Below are 27,470 nucleotides of genomic sequence, written 5' to 3' on the forward strand. Positions count from 1 at the left end.
AGAGCAGTAATTACAATACTGTTATATCGGTTATCATACTGTCAGAATATTATATTGCCATGCCTAGTTATTCCAGAGCAACACAAACAGTGTGCAGAAGTATAAATGCTCGGTAATGCGTAAGGCATGGGTTGTGGGCCACGCCAATCACTCGACGCAGAACTATAAACCAGGCTTTAGCCTACTTGGCTTCGCCCCCTGTGGTTGCAAATTACAATAAAATGGTGAGCACGTCAAGTATGAAAGCCTCTGCAACTCTTGGCTGTACGTTAATAACTGTGATGGTTGGGTTAAGGATTGGGGTAGTTGTAGACATCAATAACTATGATGGTTAAGTTTAGATTTGGGAAAGGTGTAAGCATTAATAATGATAATGGTTGGGTTTAGGTTTGGAGTGGGTGTAGGCATTAATAACATACTACAAGTTACGCCCCCTAACTGTGCGTTTGCACCAAAGGCAGTAAGAGTGTCAAAGTTCACTCTGGCCGCCCTGGCGACTATGCTGTCTGCCTTCAGCTCCGGCGGCGAGAGCGTCAAAATTTGCTACATTGATCTCGTATTTAAAAAGGCCGTTGCAGCATATCATATCAGTTACATTACCGCATAAAACATGCTTTCTAGCGTCAAAATGTTGCCTACTTTTTATCAATTTCAATTAACTATGGAAGATCGAGTTGCATGTGGTGTGGCTTTGCTCCACTTAATTACTTGTCCATATGTCTGAAATAACCTGAAGCAGCAATACTGTTTTGTATTGTCGCATTAGATTCCCTTTTTTTAAGGAAAAAAAAAATTATAACATTAATGGACATCAGTAACTCGGCAGTAACGTTTTAAATGTATGTTCCTGTACATTGCAAATAATTGAAAATCAGGCAACCGCAATAATCAAACCCTTTGGGAACAACTGTGGTCATAACCAAAGTTCACAGGCTGTGTTCTCTAAAGTCCTCTCAAGCGGTGGACTTCTACATTCTGATTGTTTGCCGCCAAACCGCAACATAGCTCATTACCATAAAGTTGACTTGAATTCAACTCTCCGTGACAGGCGGAGACGCACCATGCTGCTCCTCGCAGCTTTTCACCACCGGCTCCCAGTGAAAATCAATGACTTCCTGCTACTTTGACGCTCTCGTCGCTTTCAGTGTGAATGTACAGTAAGGCCCCTTTATGTTCTGTCCCTGTCTTGCAGTCTGCAGACTCTTCTCGATTTTGTGGCCACAGAAACGATCAATTCCTTGTTATTTAATACTGCACTACATGTTGTTAGCATGCTACATGTCGTTAGCATCCATAACCACTTTTTAATGTTTATCTTTTGAAATTAAATGGATCTTAATGTAAAATATCATCAGTCAATGCATTATTACTTATGAAATAAGCGGGTAAACAAAGTCGATAGAAAAACAATTTGCTTCTAGGTGCTGATTTGACAAGTTTCAGAGCGATCAGATGTTTTAGTGACCTGCGTCTGTGACTCGTGTTTGGATAGTCACTCTTCTTGGTGGGTTCTGCTCTGTGCTGCGATTGGCTATTAGCTCCTGCAGCTGTAGAGCGCCTCCACCAATGAAACAAAAGGCTGGGCAAATGGGGGCGGAGCAATCAACAGTCCCCTCCCACAACACTCTAAGAGAGTGAGCATCGTAGAAAGTGAGTCGTCCCTTTTCAAAGTCCAGACACAGCCCGAGACGAGGTGGTAACGGGGCAGTGAAAGGTCCAGTGGAGCTGTTAGATCCGCCACACTTGGGAAGTAAGATCTTGCCCATGCCCATTGTGAGGAAACAGAAAGGAGGAGGACAGTCTTGGGCGTCCTCTGCGCCACTGTCGTGTCCACTGTCTGGATCATACCTACAGAGAAATCAAAATTAAAACATCAAATCACATTTACTAAAAAAAATCATTCTCAATCTTTAGATTTACAACAGAAGATCTGGACTCTGCACTGTTTATTTTGTTTAATATCATGTTTCTAAAACTAGCTCTCTTGAACTCTTAAAAAATCAACCGAGGCTCACTGGAAATATGGCCTACATTTCTATAAAGCTGAAATGTATTGCTCTAGTTTCACTTCTATACACTTTTATTTGACATCCATATACAGTATGTGGTATAGTATAAGCACAAGACAAGGCCATATTTAAATTATCCAAACAAGTATGTTTACAAATCATGCCCTATAGTAAAAGGGTTTTGCAGTCTTCGTATGGTATTGTTTAAGTTTCCATTAAAAAAAATAAGCCTTTATATATCACTAATCTGTTCCTGCAATCATTATTTGTATAAAAAGGAACAAGTATCATTGTTACTTCCTATATTGGTATTTTTACATAAAAACTAAATTTAAATGTAATCATATGTTCATTTGATCAAGTTTAGTTCCATGTACAGTTGAAGAATTATTAAACCAATTTCTGTTTACCTGACTAATAATATTGACCTTAAAATGTTTTTCAAGACAATAAAAAAATGCTTTATTCTGCCAACTGCCAATCTGACTTTCTCCAGAAGAAAAATATTTTAGGAAATACTGTGAAAAATTCCTTGCTCTGTTGAACATCATTTGGGAGGGCTAGTGATTTTGTTGTACTGATGTATTTCCAAGGAACCAGGGTTGTTGTTTTTTTTCTCACCGTGGACTTGCCATGTCTTGTGGTAGATGGAACCACTCTTGGAGCTTTGCTTCAACACCCACTCCCACCTACACACATATAAAACAGCTCTTTAAGGCATAAACATTAAATCATTTTAAAATATTTTTTTTAGGAAATTAAAAATAATAACATAATATACTTCAAATTCATACTTCATAATATTCTTTAAAAAACAGCTTTCATTTTTTATTTAATTTGTTTGTGTGATTTATAGTGAATGTGCAAAATCACTTCCTGACATAAGAGTACTTAAAAATGTAAATACCCTGGTGCACAAGGTAGCGTTGCACAACTTTACACTTTTCATACTGGCTTTCAACCACTCTTTGGTCTTTTGCTTCTTTTACTTGTTCTCAGGTAACGTGTTTTGTTGAGCATAATGATCATTGATATTTATTAAATATTTAATTTATGTAACTACGTACACTGATTCTGCACATTTGACTGATGTTTTGCCTTTACTTCCTATATTGTATAAACGTATTGTACGTTATACTTTTAGAATGGCCATTATAGATTATTTAACCTAAGAATCAGCAAAAGAGACAGGGTATGTTTTGTATTTTTCAAAGAAAATAAAAAGAGGCAGTTATGTTATAGGATCCGTTTTGTTATAAATATGCTATGAAGATGACGCTTGTATAAATTTGCAGCCACACAATGCCTTAACATTTTTGGTGTCTGTTAAGTTACTAATATCAAAATGAAAAAAGGCAGTTCCTTATATCATGTTTTCCTTTTATTGTTAAGAAAGTGAAACAACGTTGCCAGGGTAACGTGAATAATGTTATACTGTTCCCTTTGAAGATTTACCCAACGTGTCCTCAGGAGTTTGTTTTCCATATTAAACTTGTGAAGTATGAACTTAAAGAAAGGATGCGAGACTGAACTCTCAGAGGCGAATGTCTGCAGTCAAGCCTCCGTTTTGAGGACTGCACGGGAATACATTTCCGAATAAAGCGCGGGAGCGGTCAGTAACTGGTTTAATTTTGGACTGGAGCGGGCCGTCTGGCAATATCGCTCCCGACTCCTGAGCGAGCGAGCATGCGTATATATGTGTGTGAATGAGACAGCTTGATGCTGTGTGTGTGTGTGTGTGTGTGAGTGCATGCGCGCGCAAATGAGAGGTGTGTGTGTGTGTTTGTGCGCACGAATAAGAGAGAGAGCTTTGTCTGTGTGTGTGTGCTTGGTGCTTATGTGTGTGTGTGTGCGTGTTTATACAGACAGCTTGTTATAGGCTGCCTGGACTCTGAGTAGCTGGGTGGTTTTCAGTTTTGCTCTTTAGCAGGATCGGGTGTGGCGGGTAGAAAACGGGGCAGGGCAGGCAGCGGGACAACAAATGCTGAATATAAGCAGGAGAGGTTGGGTTCGGGCTAAAACCTGGTGGCAGCGGGATTCAAAATTTAGTCCCACGCAGATCTCTACCTACGTTTTTAGATGTCTTCATTTCCCCCCATCCACACTGACACAAAGCAGCAATGTTTTAAAACAAAAACAGCCTTTTCAGCATTTCCAAAACATTCTGTTTTCAGGGCTCGAAAACTCTGGGGTAGTGTGGGCGGAAGCATAACCGTAGCAAACTTATGCGTTTTAAAACTAAAACATGTAAGTGTAAACAGGGCCTAATTGTTTTAACCTTCGCAAACACCATTAAATCTTATTTGATCTGCAATTCTTGTGTTCTCTTATACACTCTTATTTACTTTTATTTGCTCAAGTGGTGTTTTACTGTAAGGTCATCAGCTCAAGGCTGGTGAACAAATGCGCCAATCTTACAAAATATTTTTGTTTTTAAATGACGCTTTAATTCATCAATGAAAAGTGTGAGAAAAAAGTATTTTACTCTATTATTCCATTCTGCTAGTCCTTCACTTCTTCACAAAACACAAATGGCTGAAGTATTTTTTTTAGCTTAATGTCTCCTTTCTAAATTATAGTATTCATTTTTTAAAAGTAAAAAATATCTTACTGACTCCAAACTTCTAAAAAAGTAGCATATGTTTACCTTAACCAGGTAGGATCCAGGCTCTACTGAGCATGCCCAGTAGTGTCGTCCCTGTGTGATGGAAACATCAGCTACGAGAAGGTCAGATGTGAGATGGCAGGAGGTCAGGGCCCTATCTGCAGCCTGCAAGAGCGTCATCCCAGGAACGCTGCGAGCATACGTCTGCCCCTTCCCTAGTGCCACCCGCTCCGCATGCAGACCCCAGCGCGAATCCAGGCAGAACGACAACACTGAGATTGAGGTATGCGGGAGTGGAGGAGAGAGTTGGAAAGGCCAGGTCGTAGGGAGCAGAACACGAAACGAAACGAAGATGAGGGAGTCAAAGTGAGGGAACGAAACATGTAAAAAGGGAATAGAAAAGAACAGAGCGGGGATATGTATGGATAAGCATAAAAAGGAAGAAGAATGGGATTGTAAATTTGGAGAAAAGAGGGGGAACAAAGAGGACAGCAGGAACATTGTACATATTCCAGGACTCTAGGATTAAGAGGAGATCAAGCAGCTTAAATATTCCATTTTGAATAGGAATACAAGTCACAGAAAGAGCAGCGATAACAGGAGCAAAGGAAGGAGGAGAATAACGGGAATCACAAGGAGAAATAATACAGAAAGAGAAGTAAAAAAATAAAGACATTAAAGAGTTGTGGATATGCATGGTGAAATGTACTACCATTAAAGCAAAATTGTATGAGAGAAAAAATAGAGAGAATGTGGTATGCATATAATAGCACAAAACAAAAACAAGCTCAGTTTGTTGTTCTAGAATTGTGGATGGATGGATGGATAGATGGATGAGTGGAACAATAAAACAACCAATAGCTAAATTAATAAACAGATAGTGGAAGGAATGTGGGGTTAAAAAAGAGATGCATGAGTTAATAAACAAACAGAAATGTAACACAATAAGATGATGACGGATAAACAATTGAGTCAACAAACCCATGTGGGGCATGTCTGAATGAGCATTTGAATTAAGAAGTAGATGAATGGATGAATGGATGGTTAAGCATTTGGGTGAATCAACAAAAGTATGGATGCAAAAAATGAATTGATAAGCATTTTAGTGATTTGACGAGGATGGATGGATGGACGGATGAATGAGCATTTGAGTGAATTGACAAGAAGATGGAGGGATGGTTAAGCACTGGAGTGAATTGAAAAGAAGATGGATGGACGAATGGATGGATGAGCATTTGAGTAAATTGACAAGAAGTTGGATGGATGGTTGAGCATTTGAGTAAATTGACGAGATTGATGGATGGATGGATGGATGAATGAGCATTTGAGTGATTTGACAAAAAGTTGGATGGATGGATGGATGAGCATAGGAGTAAATTGAAGTGAAGATGGATGGATGGATGGATGGATGGATGAGCATTTGTGTAAATTGACAAGAAGATGGATGGATGGACGGATGGATGGATGAATGAGCATTTAAGTGACTTGACAAGACGTTGGATGAATAGATGCATGGATGAACATTTGAGTGAATTGATAAGATGGATGGATGGATGGATGGATGGATGGATGGATGGATGGATGGATGGATGGATGGATGGATGGATGGTTAAGCATTTGAGTAAATTGACAAGAAGATGGATGGAAAGATGGATGAGCATTTGAGTGATTTGACAAGTTGGATGGATGGATGAATGGATGGATGGATGGATGGATGGATGCACGGATGAGCATTTGAGTAAATTGAAAAGATGATGGATGGATGGATGGATGGATGGATGGATGGATGGTTAAGCATTTGAGTAAATTGACAAGAAGATGGATGGAAAGATGGATGAGCATTTGAGTGAATTGACAAGATGAATGGATAAACAAGCGAGTATTCTAAATATATATACAGATAGACGAAAAATTGAAGTAAAAATGGATGATTAAATAAGGATGAATGAATGCGCAAACAAAGAGATGATTGAATCTATGGAGGCATGAATGAACAAGTAAACAACAGTCTGTTTGAATCTGTAGATGGATGGATGAACAAGTGTGAGAACAAACAGGCAATAATGAGTCTATGAATCAATGGACGATCATCTAAGCGGACAAACAATAATATGAATAGATCTGTGGATAATCTCATGAATAGAAACACTGAGATATTAAAGATCAGCAAAAATTAACAAATTATATGAATGAATGATTGGACAGATGGAATAAGCCTTAAAAGTGATGAAAACTGTAAGTTAAAGAGGTACAATAAGTGAAAAGGGAACAAAATAAAAAAAAGTTCAATAATGTGAGGAAATTGGGAAGCTTGGCGGAAATAAGGGAGTCTCTGAATAGCTGATATTTGGACGTGGTCTGTGCATTAGTGTATGGATGTGTCTTACCTGGTGCAGGTGTTGTGTGTAGATACACCTCCTCACTGTACTCTCCAAACCCTGCCTTATTACATCCTCGAACCCTCAGAACGTACACACTGTCCATCTCCAGCTTGTCAATCACGGCACTGGTCCCGCCCACATCATCCAGACGCTGCCAAGAACAGTGTGTCCCATTACTTCCTGAGCTTCCTTCAGACCACACCCTGCCCCACACTGCTCCAGCTCCACCAACTTTCCTCTGAAACTCTACTGAGTAGTGCCAGGCAGGGGCCGAGTCTTGTGGGAGACGCCAGCACAGATACAGCTGGTCATAGGCTAGGGTCTTCTGAGTGTCAATCACAGGAGCCAATGGGGCTGCAGAAGAAAAATGAGAGGTTGGAAATTGAATGCGAAGTCCAATGGAGGTGTGCTTAAAAGCTAGGTTTACCCCAAAATAACAAATTCTGTCATCATTTACTCCACAAACCCTTGAAACGTTCATTTTTTTCAGAAACCAAATGAAGATATTTTGCATAATATAATATACATATTTCTGTCCTAAGTCTATTCATTCAAAATGTTGATACTTCAAATGTTTTAAATTCAAATGAATTAAATACTTCTGATAAAAGACATTCCCTTTAATTGATTAACACACTTAAATATATTATATGGATATAAACAACAATCCCAAACTGGTCTTTACTAATTGTCCTTATTCACCATCCCTAATATCCAGATTTAATATCAAATATCCAGATTTTATTGACTGATCTATCCAATATTTTAATTTTTTTTTTTTTGGGTACACATATCAAGACATATCAAGACCTCAATTTCCATTCACTTCTATTATTTTTTCACTACGTAGTTATAGGAACTCGGGTACAGAAACTAGTCACCAGACCAATTCCTGGACAACATTTTCCCACCAGGGCATTTTCTTGGTTGCATTCACACAGTCACAAGGATCTGTGAAGTGATGTAAGAAGGCTGACAGTGATATAAACATAGTATTCAACAAAATCAACAACTAGAGGATCAAGATCACACTGTGATTGCTGAGATTTTATTGTATGCTGTGGGTTTCATAATAGCTGAGATTGAATGTAGACAAGTTATGTGCCTGAAAGAGGGTGGCGCAGTGAGGAGCGCTGTCACCTCACAGCAAGAAGTTTGCTGGTTCGAGCCTCGGCTGGATCAGTTGCCATTTCTGTGTAGAGTTCTATGTAGAGGGATGACGTGGGTCTGCCCCCCTCTCCCTTCTTCTCTGGGTGCTCCAGTTTACATCCCCCCCCCCTTCTCTCTCCATATACATACATTTAGTGTATACCGCAAAATGTAAATAAGTGTGCGTGGCCAGCTCAAGTGCACCTTGCTTTATATATTTAACAAGAAGTGATTACTTACTTTCAAAATTTATACAACAATTGTCATTGTGCATATTTAGTATTTTTGAAGAGAAAAAACTTGTCCTGTTACTTCCTTGTGATATAATTTATAATCTGTGGGAAGATGCTACATGAGAAATGTTTATAATAATAAGGTCTGTCCACATAAAACTGTTAAATGTGACATGTAGTGGAATGTGTTGTTCATCTTAAGTCATACTTTGTTTTATGTATAAGGTTTAAAAAATATACAAAATAATCAAATAAGATCCTTTTCTTAAACATTCAAGCTTATTTATTATATAGAGGCCCTTTTGTACAGTTTCTGGAATTACTAGCTTAATAAAAAAAACATATTGTGAAAGGTATCATTAACTTGAAATAAAATCAATAAGGTTGGCCATACCGCCAAGCTCTAACCAAGACTGAGAAAAGATGAAGATAAAAGGTGAATGCTGCTAACATTAGCTTTTTAGCTAAACATATATTTCTGGTTATACGAAATGTATAAAATGCCTTTCGTTTTGCATGTGTTCACGCAATCAGCTGACATTAGCCTTACTGTAGTTCCTATTGTGCTGAAATATACTCTTATCTGCAGTGGAAGATCATGTAGGCATCACAAAAGATGTTCCTTTAACTAAAATGATTCCAGTTGCTGTGTTGTGAACATGCCAAAAAGCAGGAAACTTCCGTCAGCAGTTAAAGGAACTGTGAAATGGTTCCTCTGGTCTGAAAAACTCCATAGTTGTACAACCATGGTTTAAAGCACAGGTAGACCTTTTCAGTCTAAAATCAATAATACAATTATTAGCTGTCAGAATCTGCATCTCTTTTTTTTTTAAGTATTGTAAAATGATGTACTTTTAATTCATAGAAGGCACTGAGGTCCACCCTATTACACCACTTAAATATGTCTGGGCTAGCCACTGCCAAAAAATGAACACATTTTCTAATGGGTTTGGAGCAACATGAGGGTGAATAAATGATGACAGAAATTATATTTAGCAGGGAGCTAACAGCTAGAAAAGCAATTCAAGGTATGTAGGGATATTAAAAATGTAGTATTTATGAAAACCTTGTATAAAGTCCATGCTGCTGAGTGCTTTGAGCTCTCTGGAGACATCCATCTGAAAGTGTCGGAAAGAGGGATCAGCAGAGAGAGAGAAATGCTGCAGATTTTCTATTGCTTTTACCAATCTGAAAAGGAGAAAAATACAAATGTAGAATATAAAGCAGATCTCTATATAAGTGATCATGTCTAACAGTTTTTTATTGTTTATTTTTTAAAAGGTTTTTTTCTAAACACACACAATAGGCTAGTGTTGGATTGGTATTTCTTAAATGTATGTTTTACCGACACATTTACAGAAAACACTCCGTCTGACCTGTTGTGTGTGACTCTGGCAGCCTGAACAAAGCACGACTGGTCAGATTCCTTAAGCAGCTCCTGAGTGTATGTGAGCAGTCCTGCATTTTCCAGCAGACTCTGTTTTTCAGAGAGCTGAGCGTTGAGAGCTGCTGCCCGCTGTGCACGAGACCCTTCCAGACACATAGCCAAAGCCCCCTGACGCTCGGCCAGCACAGCTCGCAGCTCATTCACACACTGAGACAACTGCTCCTTCACCACCGCACTGTTCACCTGAACACAAATGGACAGTGAACATGACAGAAGCAAGTTCCAATTATATATAAGAGTAGACATATTATCCACTTTTAGATATTATTTAAATATGTGAAAGTACCAAGTGTTTAAATATTTACATATTTTAAATGCAGTCATATGTACTTCTGGCTACATATTGCGTGATCTTTAAAAATGTACAGTTGAAGTCAGAATTATTAGCCCCCATTTGATTTTTTTTTGTTTTTGTTTTTCTTTTTTAAATTTCCCAAATGATGTTTAACAGAACAAGGGAATTTCCACAGTATGTCTGTTAATATTTTTTCTAGAGAAAGTCTTATTTGATTTTTTTTTTTGGCTAGAATGAAAGCATTTTTTATTTTTATTTTTTTACTATTTGTTTTTTGATAGTCTACCGAACAAACCATCGATATACAATTATTTGTCTAATTACCCTAACGTGCCTAGTTAACCTTATTAGCCTAATTAAGCCCTTAAATGTCACTTTAAGCTGTATAGAAGTGTCTTGAAAAATATCTAGTCAAATATTTACTGTCATCATGGCAAAGATAAAATAAATCAGTTATTAGAAATGTGTTTAAAGTATGTTTAAAAATGTGTTGACAAAATCTTCTCTCTGTTAAACAGAAAATGGGGGGGGGGGGGGGACAGGGGGGCTATTAATTCGACTTTAGCCCCCCTGTTATTTCTAAACATAATAGTTTTAATAACTGTATCTGGTGTAAAATATAGCTTAAAGGGGCTAATATTATTGACCTTAAAATGTTTTTTTTTTTATCATTATTAAAAAAAGCTTTTATTCTAGCCAAAATAAAACAAATATAACTTTTTCCAGAAGAAAAAATATCAGACATACTGTGAAAATTTCCTTGCTCTCTTAAACACCGTTTGGGAAATAAAAAAAGAAAACTAAATTCAAAGGGGAGCTAGTAATTGTGACATCAATTGTATACTTATAAAAACAGCCTTTTCTTTTATTCAATCTGTATAGTCACACACTCTGGCTCAATTGCCATACCCTCAGCTGTCTTTTCAAACTCTGCAGGGTTGCTTTAAACAGCGGTGTGCTTTACCTCAGTCTGTGCGATGCCACTCTCTACTTGGGTGATCTGTGCCTGCACAGAGTCTTGATTGGCTAAGATGTAGTTCATCTCCTTGGTGATCTTGTCCTGTGATTTGACAACACAGAGAATGAATAAGGAGTTAAACAGACACGCTGTACATTTTCTCCTCAAGGCCAACAGTCATAGAGAGGAAGTCTTTTAGCTTAGAGAGAACACTCCAAATAACTATTTCATACAGGGAAGAAGGGCTTGTTGGGCATATTTACATTGTTTATAAGACTATGCAACTTTTCCCTCTGTCACATGATGCTTTACATAAATTATCAGAGTAATTTTTATTAAACTGTAAGCAAACAGTAATGCGTTTCTAAAAATTGTGCACAACAAGATTGCATTTTTCTCCTCACAGTTCATCGATCCAATATCAAAAAGCAACTTTTTAGAATTAACTTTCAGCAGACAATGTCTTTTTCTCAATATGTGTTCTTCAGTGATCTTGCATCCTTGTGTTCTAACATCATCATCCGCCATGGTTTGGTTACAAAACTCAAGACCATAAGACCATATGAAAATTCCTGGATGTGTTCTTGATATTAAAGTCCAAGAAGTCATTGCGGCTGAATAAAGGAGGTTGGAAGCACAGCGTTTTACACCTGTTTATTATTAAGTTAAGAGATATACAGTAACTTATTTATCTCAGGAGTTTCCCTAAATGAGACGGTGATATTAAACATTAACATGAAAATCTTAATAAAGCCATAAACACATTAAGAGTGTTTATTTGCTGAAATTTGTATTTAAAATCTGATTTATATGTAATGTGCAAAGTATATTTGTAGGGTTTTTGTGCGTGTTATGTATTTTGAAAAGGGGAAAAAACAATAAATCATTGTATGAATGCTGTAATGTTTAAATACTTTTCGGCTAAAAATGCTGCCGGCATGCAACCAAGACCACAGCATCTCAATCCTCACAAGACACATTCTGTGTTCTTCTGATCTCCTGAGTCCTTTCTTGTGAGGTAAACTAGCAAGAACGGTCTCCACGAGAACACAAGTATGTTCTCTGCATCCTTGGAATTGAGAAACAGCCAATGAATTACCCCAAAAACTCAAAACATGTCTTTCAATTGAAATGTTATGAACTCTACTGTAGGAAGAGCAAAATGAAAATAATCTTGAGAAACAAAACAGTGAATTCAAAAGGTCTTTGGCCGCAGATATGCTTGTGTTACTGATGCAACTTTAAATTAAGTGTCACATTATTTTAGTGATTTGACAGGTACTCAGGTTTCACTATGTATATGGAATATTTTCTTTATTATTTCAACCTTATTTCCTTATTATTACATCCCTATTATTTGAATGATTTGTTTCGATTCTGTCGAATGGAAGTTCCCCAGAAGTGCAATCTATAATTTGAAACACTAATGGTGTGTGAAAAAAGGTGGATGACGGTCAGGAATGTGTACCTTTAGAGTCTGGTAAGCCAGCGCAATCGGCATGATCTTGTGTCCACTGTGGGCACGACGGAGTTTACACAGTGAACACAACAGACGCTGACATGACCTACAGTAAAACTGCAGTCTCTCCTGCTCGTGCTCCACACACACCAGCACCTGTGGACAGGACATAAGGTTAGGAGGAAATCTGAATGATCAAGAATGGTCTGAGTTCTGTGGAAGAGAACAATATTTGAATGCTATTTGCATGGGAAACAAAATTATTTCAGCAAAATATCAGCAATTTTAGCTCTGTTTAGTAGAGTTTTATCCATATGTATTTATGCTAAAACTAATAAACTAATAATAAAAGGGATAGTTTACTCAAAAAGAAAAAAAATAATGTCATCATTTACTCACCATTCACTTGTTCAAAACCTAGCCGAGGTTCTTTCTTTTGTTGAGTACAAAAGAAGATAATTTGAAGAACACTGGTCGAATTCTTCAAATATGTTTTGTGCATGTGCAGGTTTTCAACAGAATAAATCACATGAAGGAGAGTAAATGATAAGGCAATTTCCATTTTTGGGTGAACTATCCTTTTAGATTACTGTTACAGGGAATTATATACAAATAACAATACACAGATGTTCACAATAATGTATACATGGTTAAAATATTGTAATGGGTAACACTTTACTTGGTCTTATAAAGAGTTGTGAAACCTTCAAATCATGACATGTCATGAATGTGAATGAGTTATTAACTGTTATTAAGTGTCATTTGCTCAGTTATGTCATTTTAAATCCAAAGGTGTCATTAGCTACATTTCCATCGACCTATTTTTATGCCATTTTAGATATGCGCATAAAAAATGGTTGATGGAAAAGCTAAGATGCGCATACATTTTGAAAATGAATGATCTCCAGAACTGTCGAGAGCATCTGTGCTCTACGTCTTACGCCTTTAAACGCCACCACACGTTCACTGCGTGTCAGGATTGACATCTGAGGTGCAAGTCATTTATTAAATGAAAAAAAGATTCACGCAGCTTCTCTTACCGCGGCAAATTCCATTTTTACTGTGGACATTTGGCACCAGGTAATCAGGAAGTGACGATTTTGTTCGCTTTGACTCGTTGGATGGAAACGTTACTTTATTTGCATGTCTTTTATGAGATTTTCTAGTTTTAAGCATTAAGGTTATTCACATTTCTAAATGGAAACATAGCTGTTGTTTGTTATGACAACTTTACAAATACATCACATCAAATCTTCATCTTTGTCATAACACATTGACATTACCAAGACAACATCACTTGTCATAAAACTGTCATAAACATGATTGTCATGAGGCGTTACAATTGTCAGGAATGTTTTTTGATCACGTTTTCAGTAGAACAAACTCTATTTGTCTTTAAAATGTCTAATTAAAAGTGTCACTACTCCGCCAAATAATTGTTAACAGTGTAATTAATATTTATTGACATTATAATGACAAATTTCGCTTGTACCACTGTAACTGAGGTAAAAAAAATATTAATTCTGGGGTTATAAAATTTATGACACATTTATAATGGCTTCAAGACAATCTTGTTTGTGACAGATGTATGCCAATTTTGTTGTCTTGGTCATGTCAAGTTGGCAATACAAAGACAAAAACAGGTCGTGATGTATTTGTTTCGGTCAAATTTTCATAACAAACAATGTTTGCATTTAAAATGTCTTAACTGACTGAATGACACTTATTGACAGTTGTTATGAGCATCCATCAAATCTTATTCACATTCAAAACATGTCATATGATTATAAAGGTTTAATGACAATCTTATGAACTCCTCTTCAAGTAAAGCGTTACCATAAAGGGTAAAATATTGCTTTGTATCAACATACAATAAGGCATTCAAAAGGTCTTTAAGGTTTTTGGTTTGAATAACTATGTTGCAGCTTGTTTAAAAACTAAAGGAGTTTCCTGTAGTTGAATGTTTGACTGAGTGAATGACCTTGGGTCTGAAGCTGTGTGTGGGCAGGATGTGTTCGTGCTGGGCACGCGGTGTACCCCACGGGTGGTACAGTTTGAAGCACTCATTGCAGAAGTTGGACCTGCAGTCGGCGCAACCTTTAGTGGCTTCCAGAGTCTGAGGAGGTTTGCAGAACTGGCACATGATCGCCATAGTGCCCAAACTCACTGTATGCCTGTACCTACACACAAACACACACACAAAGACAGATGCCAATCAGAGTTAATAATAGCAGACTGATCAGATAAGCAACCACGTATGGCACAATTTACATGTTCACATGATTGTTAGACTGCATTCCTAATTAATGTGTACACTAAAAGGATTATTTACTACAAAGGTGTTATGACTTTCTGTTATCACTGACATTCATTGTATTTCTTTTTTTACTACAATGGATGATCTTCAAAATATCTTTGTGTGCAACAGAAAAATTAAAAGGTTTGGAACTACTTGAGGAGTAAATGGGTTGTAACTTAAAGATTTTGAGTGAATTGTCCCTTTAAACTAGAGTTTAACCTAGACTATATTTGTCTGGCACCTCTTTTTCTGGCCTCATTTTGCTGTAGGGTGAATTGACTGTTGCGTGAGAATGTTAAAAAGGCTATCAATTTCTGTCTTGGTGTGCCTATGAATAGATGCAAGTTCAGAACATCTGATCTAGTACAACAAACCAGTACAGCAACATTTCTGCATCTTATAGTCCGCTTACTGGAACTGTAAGCTTTAGTTAACAATAGACAATGGGAATCTACGTCATGGTGATACGCATTCCACCATGTTTTTAACACACTCAGGAGCAGACATTGTAAAACAATTCAAATCGCCAGAGAAAAGGTTGACTGTTTTGTAGTAATACTTTTTGAAAAACATTCTATAAACACTTATACTAAAATAAAATATCTTTATTTAAAACATTCTATGTGTGTTGGAGAAGCTGAAAATATTCATTACATAAAATTCAGTCTCCAGTGTTGAAGAGGAAGTCGACCATTTGTCAAGTTCCTTATTTGTGGTGCGAGTGCTTACAGATTATTGCTAACCAGTGTATATATGATACAATAAATCCATACTCTCAGAAATAAAGGTACATGAGCTTTCACTGGGGTGGTACCTTTTCAAAAGGTAGAGTTGTACCTAAAACGTCCAAATTAATACCTCAAGGGCACTTATTGGTACTTCAAAAGTGTGCCTCTTAAAAATTTCAGGTACATACATTTGAGGTACCAATATGGACCCTTTAAGAACAAATGTCTACTTTATGAAAAGAACCACCCCAGTGACAGCTTGTGTACCTTTATTTCTAAGGGTGTAGAGATCAATGGGATCCAGGCTCCCATGTAATTTCCATTTTTATTTCAATGCGCGGTGATGGCACATTCTCAATATCTATAGCAGGAAATAATGTTGAAATAATTTATTCTAAAGTTATTCAGATGGTTTTCTATTTCCAGTACAAGTGGAAGTGCAGATTGAAGTGTGATCTGTGCACACTCTAATGGCTAATATTACCCAAATAACTCTAATGGCCAGGGAATGACATTAACACCCACCAGCCCACCAAATGTGGGTAGATTTCAGCTGTGCTGGATCACAGAGCCAAACATTAACTATGTGCTGTGATCATCCTTTCATTATCACACACGTTTTTCACCTGCAGTGTTTTGCTTACAGTTATTTTTGTTAATATAGTTTAATTGTCTTTTCTTTTACAATAACATTGCTTTATTATGAGATTAACTCCCCGTATATGTCTAGTTAACTAACTGGTGATCTGGAACGTTTAACAAGGCCCGATTACTGTGCATTGTTTTAGATACATGACAGTAGTTATTTTTTAAATGTGAATTTTTTTTTATTTTTTTAAGAAAATTTTTGTTTAATAAAAAGAGCATGTATACAGCTATATTTTGCTTGTTTTTGCACATTATTTAACATTTGTGGCTAAGAAATAATACATCATTTATTTTTGGTGTGGCCAAAGATAAATTTGGTAAATCCTTAATTTTGAGCCCTGAAAATTCATGTGAAATAAGAACTAATTGCAATGCGACAACCCATTTGCTTATGCACATTGAGAAAGCTAACAAACATAGACACATACACACACACAACACAAACAAAAAGTGAATTGAATGAGGACGCATGTGACATGATAGCACAAAATCTAAATCAAGTAATTTTAGCATGTCAAAGTCAAAGTTAAGCATATAAAATATATTTTCCCATCAACAAAATTGTGGCTTGTAAAAATGGGAATTGGCAAATAATGTTGGAAATCTACTAGCCACAGTGGCTGATCAAAAAAGTTCATGTCAAGCCCTGCTAATGGCTAATATTTATTCATTGTGCGCTGGACGTGAATTTGATTAGAACTACAAACATGTTTTCACAAACTACAAACATGGCAGATGCTCGAGACCAGTGGTAAAGTGGAGGGGTATAGCTAAAGATGTATGAAATATTGTTATTTAATACCTAACCTAATGGAAAATAATGATTTCATATTTTCATAGCAGGCATACTGCTATGATGATGTGTACTTTTATAGGGACGAGTTTGATATTTTTCTCTGAATACATGATTGGATTTCTCTGCGGGAAAGACTTGTGAATGTCAAATTACCATGCTGCTGCTGCTGCATCTTCAACATGGTAGAAAATTAAATATGAAAGAATGTAGATAATGTGACATGACGATTAATAGGGCATGTAACTAAGCAACAGAACAGTCCGGTATTGTGGAAGTGTGCAAAGCTTGACTACCATTGTTACACAATCAAAAGTGTGTATTTTTTCTTCATAAAAATAAGGTATAGTTTCTAACGTAGGTAAACGATGCAGTAAACATTTATACAAGTGTGGTTACATTTTAAACACATTAAAAATAAAGTCCATATTTGCTGTGTTGGTGGCTCGGTGGCTCAGTGGTTAGCACTGTCGCCCCATAGCAAGAAGGTTGGTGGTTAGAGTAGAAATGGCATTTCTGTGGGTATCCTCTGGGTGCTCTGGTTTCCCGCAGTAAACAGCTATAAGTAAATAGGAGAAACTGAATTGGCCATAGTGTATGAGTGTGAATGTGAGTTTGAGAGTGTATGGGTGTTTCCCAGTACTGGGTTGCGGCTGGATAGGCATCTGCTGCAAAAATCATATTATGGAATAGTTTATTCAGCTGTGGTGACCCCTGATGAAAAAGGTATGAAGTCGAAGAGAAACGAATGAATGAGTTAATTTTTGCTGTGTTAAATTTGGTAGCTTTACTTTTAAATTATTATGAAAATATTATGTTTGTTACAAAATCTGTCATGTATTTTAGCTTTAAATGTATAACAAATGCCATTATAATTTGTGTATGATTATTAATTGTATACAGTTAGCGTATTTTCAGATTTTTAGCTTGTTCTCTTCTGAATGGTGGTAAAATGAAAGGATTTGCAGCTTTTCTTTTCTCTCAAGGCAATTTATAACTGATTGTACACTGTAAACCCCACTGTTGTCATTACTAAAGATATTAAGGTAATATAACTTGACATTACTTCAAAGTTTGGCATCAAAACTTAAAAAGGGGTGTTTAACTTACTCATTAGGCACAAAAAAACTTTCAATTAATATTTTAAGTTCTCTGAACTCAACATTTTAAATTCTTTAAAGGGGTGGTCCACTACGATATCATATTTTAAACTTTAGTTGATGTGTAATGTAGCTGTGTGAACATAAACACTGACTAGAAGTAAAATTTAAAGGATCCACTGTTAACGTAAACACAGATATTTTCAGTGCAATTTAATACTACTGTAGGTGCTGTAATGTGTCTTTTATTAAATATTTGTATATTGATTATTATATTATTATATTTGTATATAGGATTTTTGTATATACATATTTTTTATATTTAGAATACAAATTTGCCTAGAATTTAGGCTATACTTTTATAGCTCATTTTATCTTCTGACATGAGTTTGTGATTGTATAGTATGGATGGAAAGGCTTTCTGAAACATAGTTGAAGATTGCTTTAATTTAAATGCCATTTAAAACAAAACAAAAAAGAAAAACATGAGCTACAAAAGTCCAAGATGGTTGTTGCTAGATCGGATATGGTTGCGGTCGGAAATAATGAGAATTATTTATGTTGTTTATTAAATTTCCCATTAATTGCATTTTATTAACGTCTACCCCCACCCCATCCCTAAACTCAACTGTCACAGTACTATAAAAATATAAATTATTTTTATACAGTGTCATAAAAAATGCTACAATAATTAATGTGCGTATTGCACTTCCGGCCGGCCGCATGTCCGATCTAGACTTTACCGTCCGAGAGACAAAGAAAGACCTTTCCACGATGCGCTCGAGCGTGAGGTTTCTCAGACAGTCGGCCAGGCCTCGCTCTCCCAGCTCCACGTCTCTTCTGCATGTGGGACAGGGGAACAGCATGAGTATAGGAGGGGTGTCTTTACGCCTGCGTCCCGGATGAGTTCCGCACACTGCACAAAAACAGAGAAAGAGAGAGATACAGATAGCAGAAGCTGTTTCCCAGATTAAAGCTTCTGTAAGCCACTATAAATCTGAGGCAGGAAGAAGAAAGGAAAAGTTAATCAATGCAGAAGTGGAGCAGTTTCAGAGAGCCAGTGTGTGCTGACACTTTCAGAAAGAGCACATCACGACCCATAAACACACAGAGATAGACCTGCAAAATACTGCAAAGACACAACGCTTCTGAATGAGGCAAAATATCTGAAATAGCTAAGAGGCAAGATAATGTATGTCGACATTTTAAATGTTATTTTGTATAATTAAATTAAAAATTTGCTCTTTATAAAAGGAATATATATATTCTCAGTTGCCGTTTCTGTGTGGAGTTCGCATGTCCTCCTTGTGTTCGCGTGGGTTTCCTCCGGGTGCTACGGTTTCCCCCACAGTCCAAAGACATGCGGTACAGGTGAATTGGGAAGGCTAAATTGTCAGTAGTGTATGAGTGGGTGTGTGAATGTGTGTGTGGATGCTTCCCAGAGATGGGTTGCGGCTGGAAGGGCATCCTCTGCAAAATGTACTGGATAAGTTGGCCGTTGATTACGCTGTGGCGACCCCGGACTAAGCCGACAAGAAAATGAATGAATCTTAATTTTAAAAATATTTAAAATAATAGGCTAATTAATAACAAATAAATAAATAACATGATGTCATATTTCGAGCATCGCTTAACTGAATTCAATAACATTTTAAACTAATCTTTTAATAACAGTTAGACTATAGTATACACTGTTAAAAGTGAATAGTTATTTAAAATGAGTAAACCAATTCCCTTAAAAGAAACAAGTTGACTTTACAAAAAAAAATGTACAGTTGAAGTCAGAATTATTAGCCCCCCTGTTTATTTTTCTCCCAATTTCTTTTTAACAGAGAGCAGATTTTTCAACACATTTCTAAACATAACAGTTTTAATAACTCATTTCTAATAACTCATTTATTTTATCTTTGCCATGATGGCAGTAAATAATATTTTACTAGATATTTTTCAGGGCGATGCAGACGCTCAGTAGGTAGTGCTGTCACCTCACAGGTCCAACTTTGGCCCATGGGCCCTACTTTGGCCATCTCTGATTTAGAGTATAAATATAGAGGGACAGAAGTATACACCATACACGATACAGGAGTTTAAGTAGATGACTTTTGAAAGAGTTTTCACAAATCAGATGAACAGAGGTTTGCCATACTTTACAACTTAACCAGCACATAACTCAACAGCTGATTTGGCTGATTTTGAAATGTGTGTTTATCAGTGAATGAGTACACAAACCTGTCCTGATGACTCTGTCCAGTCGGTCTGTTTTTGGTGGAGGTCTGCGGTTCTGTCGAGGGGAGCGTGTGAGGGGGCTGGAGGTGGGAGTGTTGGGCTCTGGAGGGAGTTCAGGTGGTGGATAACCTCTCTGAACCAACACTTCAGCTGCACACAACACACACACACTGTGCGAACATGGCAGAACAATGGGCTGCTTCACCATCTCCTCACACACCGGACAGTGCAGCTCACGCTCCATACTCTTCATGTTAGACTGCACACAGAAGAAGATAATAATGCACTAACACATGAAAAACTGCTATCAAACATACACTGACAGTAGTATTTTATTTTTTACTCTTCTTTTTTTGTTGTCCTCTTTTTTGTTTTTTTACTCTTGTTTTCTATTATCAATCATTACAGCATTGAGCAGCTTAAAAGAGTAAATTCATTTTTATTTTTCATCAGTAGGGTCAGAAAAGGTTAATTGATTTGAAGTGAAAACAAGATTATTTTTCTTACCTTGCTGTTTTATAGTAGTTTATCAGAGTATATCAGAGAGTGAAATTCAATACATTTTAAGACCTTTTTTTAAGACTCTTTCCATACATTTTAGTGTTTCATCTAGGATTTTTTCCAGCTGTGGTGGCAGGCATTTTTACACAGATCTTACAACTACCTATTGTGTTATTTCAATGAGGAATGTCGTGAGTGTAATATGAGCTGGCAAATCTCTGTACTTTGTGTGCCAGTTTCCTCTGTTCATGCACCAAACTTCTTGCACACCATCAAATATATGTTGCTCAATCTCAGATTTTCTTGTGCGCTCTCAAATAAACACTGCTGAAGTGTCTCAGCAAAAGAACCCTCTCTCATGTGTTAAAAGCGACTAGTGCTTGTCCGGCGGCGAGCAAGACAAATTGTCAAGCTATTTCAGAGCAAATCTTTAGAGTTGCATGGTAAACTATATAGGGGGAGACTTGGCAGAATAGCGGCATTTACTTGTGTATGTTGTTAAACTAATTAAAATCTACATAATCGATGCTGTAAAAGGTCTCTTATGAAACTGAAAATAGTCTTATCAATCTTTCATCGGAAGATTTTAGTAGCTGAACAAGACTTCTGTGAAGATTTAACCCATTTGTCACAACAACATCTAACGTTACATCAGATTTGCGTGAAGCTAAAACTGATTTAAAACAGAACATTACCTGTCTAAGAGAAATCCTTCAGCGGAGCTGCGTACAAACAGCTGCACAGTTGTTCAAATCTGCATTCGCTGACAGACAGATTGGGCTACTTGTCGGAATTATGAGAGATGTCGGTCCGACTATATTTAATTGGATGAACATTTTTTAGTTTTATGCCTTACCCAAAATAAAAAAATACATATAAATACATTTAGATCATTTTCTTTAATCATTACTATTACACTGTGAAGAGACTTTCAACCAGCACAACAAAAAATGCTTCTGAAGACAATCAAAAACTGCACCTTTAACTAAAAGCTAAATCGTGTTTGCTGGCCTCAAGCATTGTGCAGCCCTGTCAGTCAGTCAGCAACAATATTAAACAAATACGCACAACCCTATTACAGAAAAGTTCACTCTGTTATTAATTACTTAAATTTTAATGCATTTTGGTGCAATTATAACCCGCTATAGAGCATTTCGAGAAATGGAATCAATAACAGTGATCCTAATGTATTTCCTGTTTTACATTTGTAATTTCCATAGTGTCCAAAAATCCAAAAAGGTCCACATTCTGATAAGTAATTTTATGATAGCTGTTTTAACAGGAACAAATCATTGAATTGCCCCTTATTACAGTTATGAAATACTATGATAAGAAGCAGAAAATGTTTATGGGCCAAGGACATTACCACATTGAAATTGTCTATAAAGAATAAAAGAAATCCGCAACAACTGAAAGTTTTGAATGAGAAGCTGTAATTCAGCCGTGGCAGGGAAGACGTCTTTGATTGAGTGTCATTGTGTATTTTGCTTTAAATCGCCTCTGAAAACGCTAAACAACTTGTTAGGTTGTTTGTAATCTAGTATGATTATTTGTTATTATCAATGCGTTGCTTGCCATGTGTTTTTGATGTAAGATTGTATTTAGTTTGATCTGAATATTCATATTGATTATAACGAGTGCGCGCACACACACACACACACACACACACACACACACACACACACACATGTGTCGATCATTTTCCCGCAATTGACAACAAGAACGAACACAGAAGCATTGTCTGATTGACAAGCAGCATGCTACATTAGTTCAAAAGAATCTAAAATGCCAAATAGCATGAATCTATGCCGCATTTTCTAAAGTAATACAATCTGTATCTAGCTTTTCGCTTGTAAGGGGGCTCTGACCTGTCAAAACACCTCTAAAAAAGGCTTTTTCAGACAAGACATATTTGTACGTGTGTACATTACTGTAACACGTTTTATTCAAGAACATCTGAGCTGGTTTCAATCCTTAGCTCTTTCCTTTTCATTTTATTTCAAATACATTTAACTTGCTTGTTGATTAAATCCCATTTTGTTATATAACCTTTTATTTTTATGAAACAGTTAAGTTGCATGTTAATTTGCTATGAAGAAAAGGAAATTATTTATTTTTTGCATGCTGATTTATGTAAAAATTGTGAATATAGGTCTATATAATCACTTTGCAATTTTGAAGTTATAGCTTTTTTTGCTTTAACTATAGACTGTTCAGTTCATAAGAGCAGATCAATATTTTTTTAAGTTTGTTGTATAAAAATACTACATTTTGAAAAATTTATAATTATCGGCCTATATATATCGGCTATCAGCCTCCAAGTCTGAAGAGTTATCGGTTATCGATATCGACCAAAAAATCCATATCGGTGCATCTCTAGCGGAAACCATGATAAGACCTCATCACCACTTTCAATTTCAACCAGTAACATTGGTGACTTTTAACTTAAAGTATATTTACTAAATACTGACTGTAAAAAACTAAATCTAAACTAAAACATTATTTATACTGAATAAAAATGCTAATCCAGTATGTGGCGCCTAAAACAGCAGGAATAACTGTGTTTGGTTGGTTACTGCAGTAAACATAGCAGCGTGGTGTCAAATCTAGCAGGATTTTTTAAAATCTAAGCTACACAGCATCTTGATATTCGCAGATTAAATTCAGGCAAACTTTAGCACACTGATACAAAATACTGAGGCTGATACACACTGACTACGTTCACATTGTCATCAGTGATCAAATAATCTTCCTTAATCTGAATAAGTCAGTAATTTGATTAAGGTGTTTACATGAGTTGCTTTTTGAATGTTCCTTTCGTGATGCCGTTTTCCATGTTATAGCACATAGTTCGATTAACATCATTGTGTCACCACAATATCCACATTTCCTCTGGAGTTTCATGTAACTTCAAATTTAATTTTTAATTTGTTCACTTTAACTCTAGTTTGGCACTTTCACTTTCATTTAGGAACGTTTCATGCATGCCCCTGTGACAAACGAGATATTGGATGCGAGTATGAATTGCTGGAAGAGTGTTGTTTTAATATAATATGATACCGCACGCCGTATGGGAACAAACCCTCCACATTTGGCGATGCAGGTGTCTGCGGTCCTTTACTGACTCGGTATGTGCAGAGAATAGTGTCAAACAGCCGTGTGTGCATAGAATATCCTGTTGCAAAATGTGGTGAAAATCTTACATGACGGTAATAGTTTAATTAAGGTGTTTACATATCTGTACTGCACTTCAATAACGTGATTAAAATCGGCTACTCCACATGTCTTAATTCCATTTCTGTTTAGTTCGATTATGACCTTAATCAAATTAAATTAAACAAAAATTTATGTTTACAATGTGTAGACTCTTAATCAGAGTATTGTCTTAATCGTATTAAAATCAGATTATTGGTGTCCATGTAAATGTACGCATTGATACTTTTTAAGACCCCTCGGACTCCATGTTTTACATCAAACTATATATTTTTCTATTGTCAAACATAAATTCAGTCCATTTACCTCATTCTTTCAGTAAATCAAGGCCTACTGTCAAGAAAAGCAAAGAAAAATACTGAGAAAGAAAAACATTTTTGCAATGCAACACTCCTTTCATGTGCATTACAGATTGTGTTGATATATGTATCTACTGTGAATTATAAGCTGTGGACTGAAGGAAACACTATCATGAGCACAGATCAGTCAGAATGAGCTTTGCATATAAGGAAAAAGATGGACATCTCAAAAATCAACAGAGGTTATTTATTACCTGTGGTCCATACATTCTGTCTAGTTCAGTTTAAGAATGACTCCAATTTCCTTTTTCCCCCTGATGTTGCCTACGATAAAAAAGTATTAACTACACGAATATTGTGCTTATTTACATTTAAGACGGTCGAGTTACCAAATGGACTTAAAAACAGATTAAAGGACGTAAAACATCTGAATTACTTCTTGTATTTGGTCATGCACATAAAAACATGATAATTCTAAATATTTTTTAATATAAGAAATGATAGTAGATTAACTGACTTATTAAACAGGAAGACATACAACAGCTGTGTTGCAGAAATACAAATTCCATTCATTATCACCACAGGGAAATTGATTTTCAACCATGACTATAAATCTTTAAGGACGGGCCTTCAGTGAGCTCTGAGACTGTCAATCAATAACAGTATATGCTTAAAACAGAAACTCTCAGTTCACCTTATTTATTTTTTTATTTTTTTAAGAATAAGTATATTCAAGAAAGTAATTATTTTTAGAAAAAATACACTACCAATAATACTGCTGAGAAATGTAGGAAAAATATTATTTGTATGTACAGTATTTGTATGTGGGTGAAAATGGGAAGGGATTTTCAAGCATTAAACTAATAAAAGCTTTAGATTTGTATATTAGAATGTGTCTTTGTCTTTTTTCTGAGCAAGATAGAATAAAGAAGACATACACACAAATGTCATTCAGTGTAACAATAGTTTACAATTTAAACTATAATTGTCAGTCATACATATTGTCAGAACACATTTAACAGATTAAAAGACTCCCAAAATCATCTCTGAAATACTAAATAATAATCATGTGCAACAATTAAATGTAATATTTTAAAACATTTCATGGATTAAAATTGTATATTACGTTCAATATTTCATGGATATTGAATAACATTTAATCACCATCGTCACTTATAGTTTAATATTTCTTCATTTTAATAAAAATGTGAAAGATTTAAATTAAATTGTGAATTTACTGATTGAATTGTAGTTTATTTACTGTAGCTATTATTTTTTAGAGTGTATTTACTCTATTTACTGTAAGTACGTACTGCTTCTTTTTTTTTTTTTTTTTTTTGTATTAAGCTAAACTTTGTAATGGTCTTAGTCAACTCACAACTGGTTTGTTTGGTTCATGGCTAATGACTTTTAAACAAAGACTTGATGAAAACATACTTCCAATGAAAAAAGCCATGTCGCATACTCACTGTTTGAAAAAGATTTCCCTATACTGAAAGAGAAAATGCTGACTTTTGCTGCGTACCCAATCCAAACAAACACTCAGCTAATTAGTAAGATATTACCAAACGTGACCAGCTAATGAAAGCATAAACAACAAATTAATTAACACTCTTAAAATCTGTTTACAATCATTGATGGGTCCTTGTAACTTCCCGTTTCACTTTTTTATGTAAATAATTATATATATGAAGCATTCAGATGCAAAAACCTCTAAGTGCCGTATGAAATTTCCACTGAAAATGAAAAATTTTCTCAGCCTCCTTTATGTTGAAATTTTTCTTTTTAAAGACCAGGAAAAAGACTTATTCTTTGCCATTAAAGTGATATTACTAAACACACACAGGGGCCTAATAACAATGCTCATTTTAGAAGGAAAAAATCAGATGGCTTTTAGAGTTTTAATCACTGAAAGATTATTTTGGGAACCTGATATGGTTTTTCTAAGTCATTACTTAAAAATAAAAAACTTCTTTTGAGAGTGTAGGTTATTTTATACTGTTTTCTCTTCAGGATCTAACCAATATTTTTCCAAAAGCTTTATATTTGTTTATTCAAAAAATAATAATATTATTATTTAAAACTACAGTAATGCATTTTATGATTATAAATCCATGCAGCCCTCTTCTATTTATTTTTAAAGATATTGTCCAGTGATCTGCACGTGCCACCGCGCAGGCCTGTCCCACACAGGCTCTCCTGCATCTCGGCCTCAGCCCTCATGCATTCCGTCTCTATGGCAACAAGCATCCTGTAGCTCAGGCCTATTTCCATTCTCTTAGATTTAAAGACTCCTTCATTTAATAGATTATTCTCTATCATTTGTATAGATAAGTTACATTTATTGCGTAAGCGTCTGACATGCAGACAGAACTAAAATTTAGTTTTTATTCAGTAGGCCTAGACATACGACAGAATAAAAACCGCGATATGTTATGTTATGCTAGACCCATAAGAGCAAATATATCATCATAAAATGACAATACCGGAGGAGAGGCTGCCACGCGCGGTTCATTAGATGGGGATGAAAATGGACTCGGTTTCTGCTTACAGGTGTTTTCTCCTGCTCTCGCGGTTATTAACGAAATGTTAGGGTTGGCCATTAAAAAATAAAACGTCCTGTTTAATAAACAGCAGGACAGAAGCATGGCGTGCGTTCACGTGTTAAATAATAGCCACATGCAAATCGTCACAGAAAACGTGTAAATGTGCGGTTTTGATGATGCAAATGCACTTACGCTTATGCGCACGAGGGCATCCATGATGGATGTAAAGGTTTGCAACTCCGCGTCTGCCATCGCTGAAACTGTGCCGTTGTTCAGTTGATATTGTCCGCAATAAACGCTATTATTGAGCTCTCTTGTCTATATCTGTGGAATCATTCACGACAACGAACGGTATATAAAAGCAAAATAAATGAAATGGCTGCAACTGCCACTGAAATTGACGCTTAAGACGATGCTTTACGTTATAATTATATTATTTGTGCCTAATAAGTCTGAGAGGTCCAATTTAACGCAGTCCATGTTGAATCGGGGCTTTTTCTGGCTCTGGTCTTTGCTGACGGTTGTTAAGCCATCCATGTAGGCGATGGATGTTGTGAGGTGTTCAGGAGCAGAGCAGCACT

The 27,470-nt window shown here is 36.1% G+C and overlaps 1 protein-coding gene across 3 annotated transcripts; it reads right to left on the bottom strand.

The window, feature by feature from the left end:
- On the bottom strand, positions 1 to 27,470 carry trim46a (tripartite motif containing 46a). 3 transcript variants are annotated; one of them, XR_012391738.1, is made up of 12 exons: positions 27,082 to 27,470; positions 20,334 to 20,589; positions 18,870 to 19,020; positions 14,518 to 14,716; positions 12,546 to 12,692; positions 11,084 to 11,179; positions 9,754 to 10,007; positions 9,444 to 9,565; positions 7,002 to 7,349; positions 4,657 to 5,158; positions 2,631 to 2,698; positions 1 to 1,848 (listed from the first exon to the last, which is right to left on the bottom strand). XR_012391738.1 is itself a non-coding variant. In XM_005158142.6 (12 exons), exons 1-12 carry the CDS (start codon positions 27,139 to 27,141, stop codon positions 1,458 to 1,460), a joined length of 2,322 nt encoding a protein of 773 aa, XP_005158199.1. In that variant the 5' UTR covers positions 27,142 to 27,470; the 3' UTR covers positions 269 to 1,457. The 3 variants fall into 3 exon arrangements, 2 of the variants coding, with proteins under 2 accessions (XP_005158199.1, XP_005158200.1); XM_005158142.6 differs by having other exon boundaries at positions 269 to 1,848; positions 4,657 to 4,886; XM_005158143.6 differs by lacking the exons at positions 1 to 1,848; positions 2,631 to 2,698; positions 4,657 to 5,158 and adding an exon at positions 5,446 to 6,847.

This window comes from Danio rerio, chromosome 16, assembly GCF_049306965.1.
Source record: "Danio rerio strain Tuebingen ecotype United States chromosome 16, GRCz12tu, whole genome shotgun sequence".
Lineage (NCBI taxonomy): Eukaryota > Metazoa > Chordata > Actinopteri > Cypriniformes > Danionidae > Danio > Danio rerio.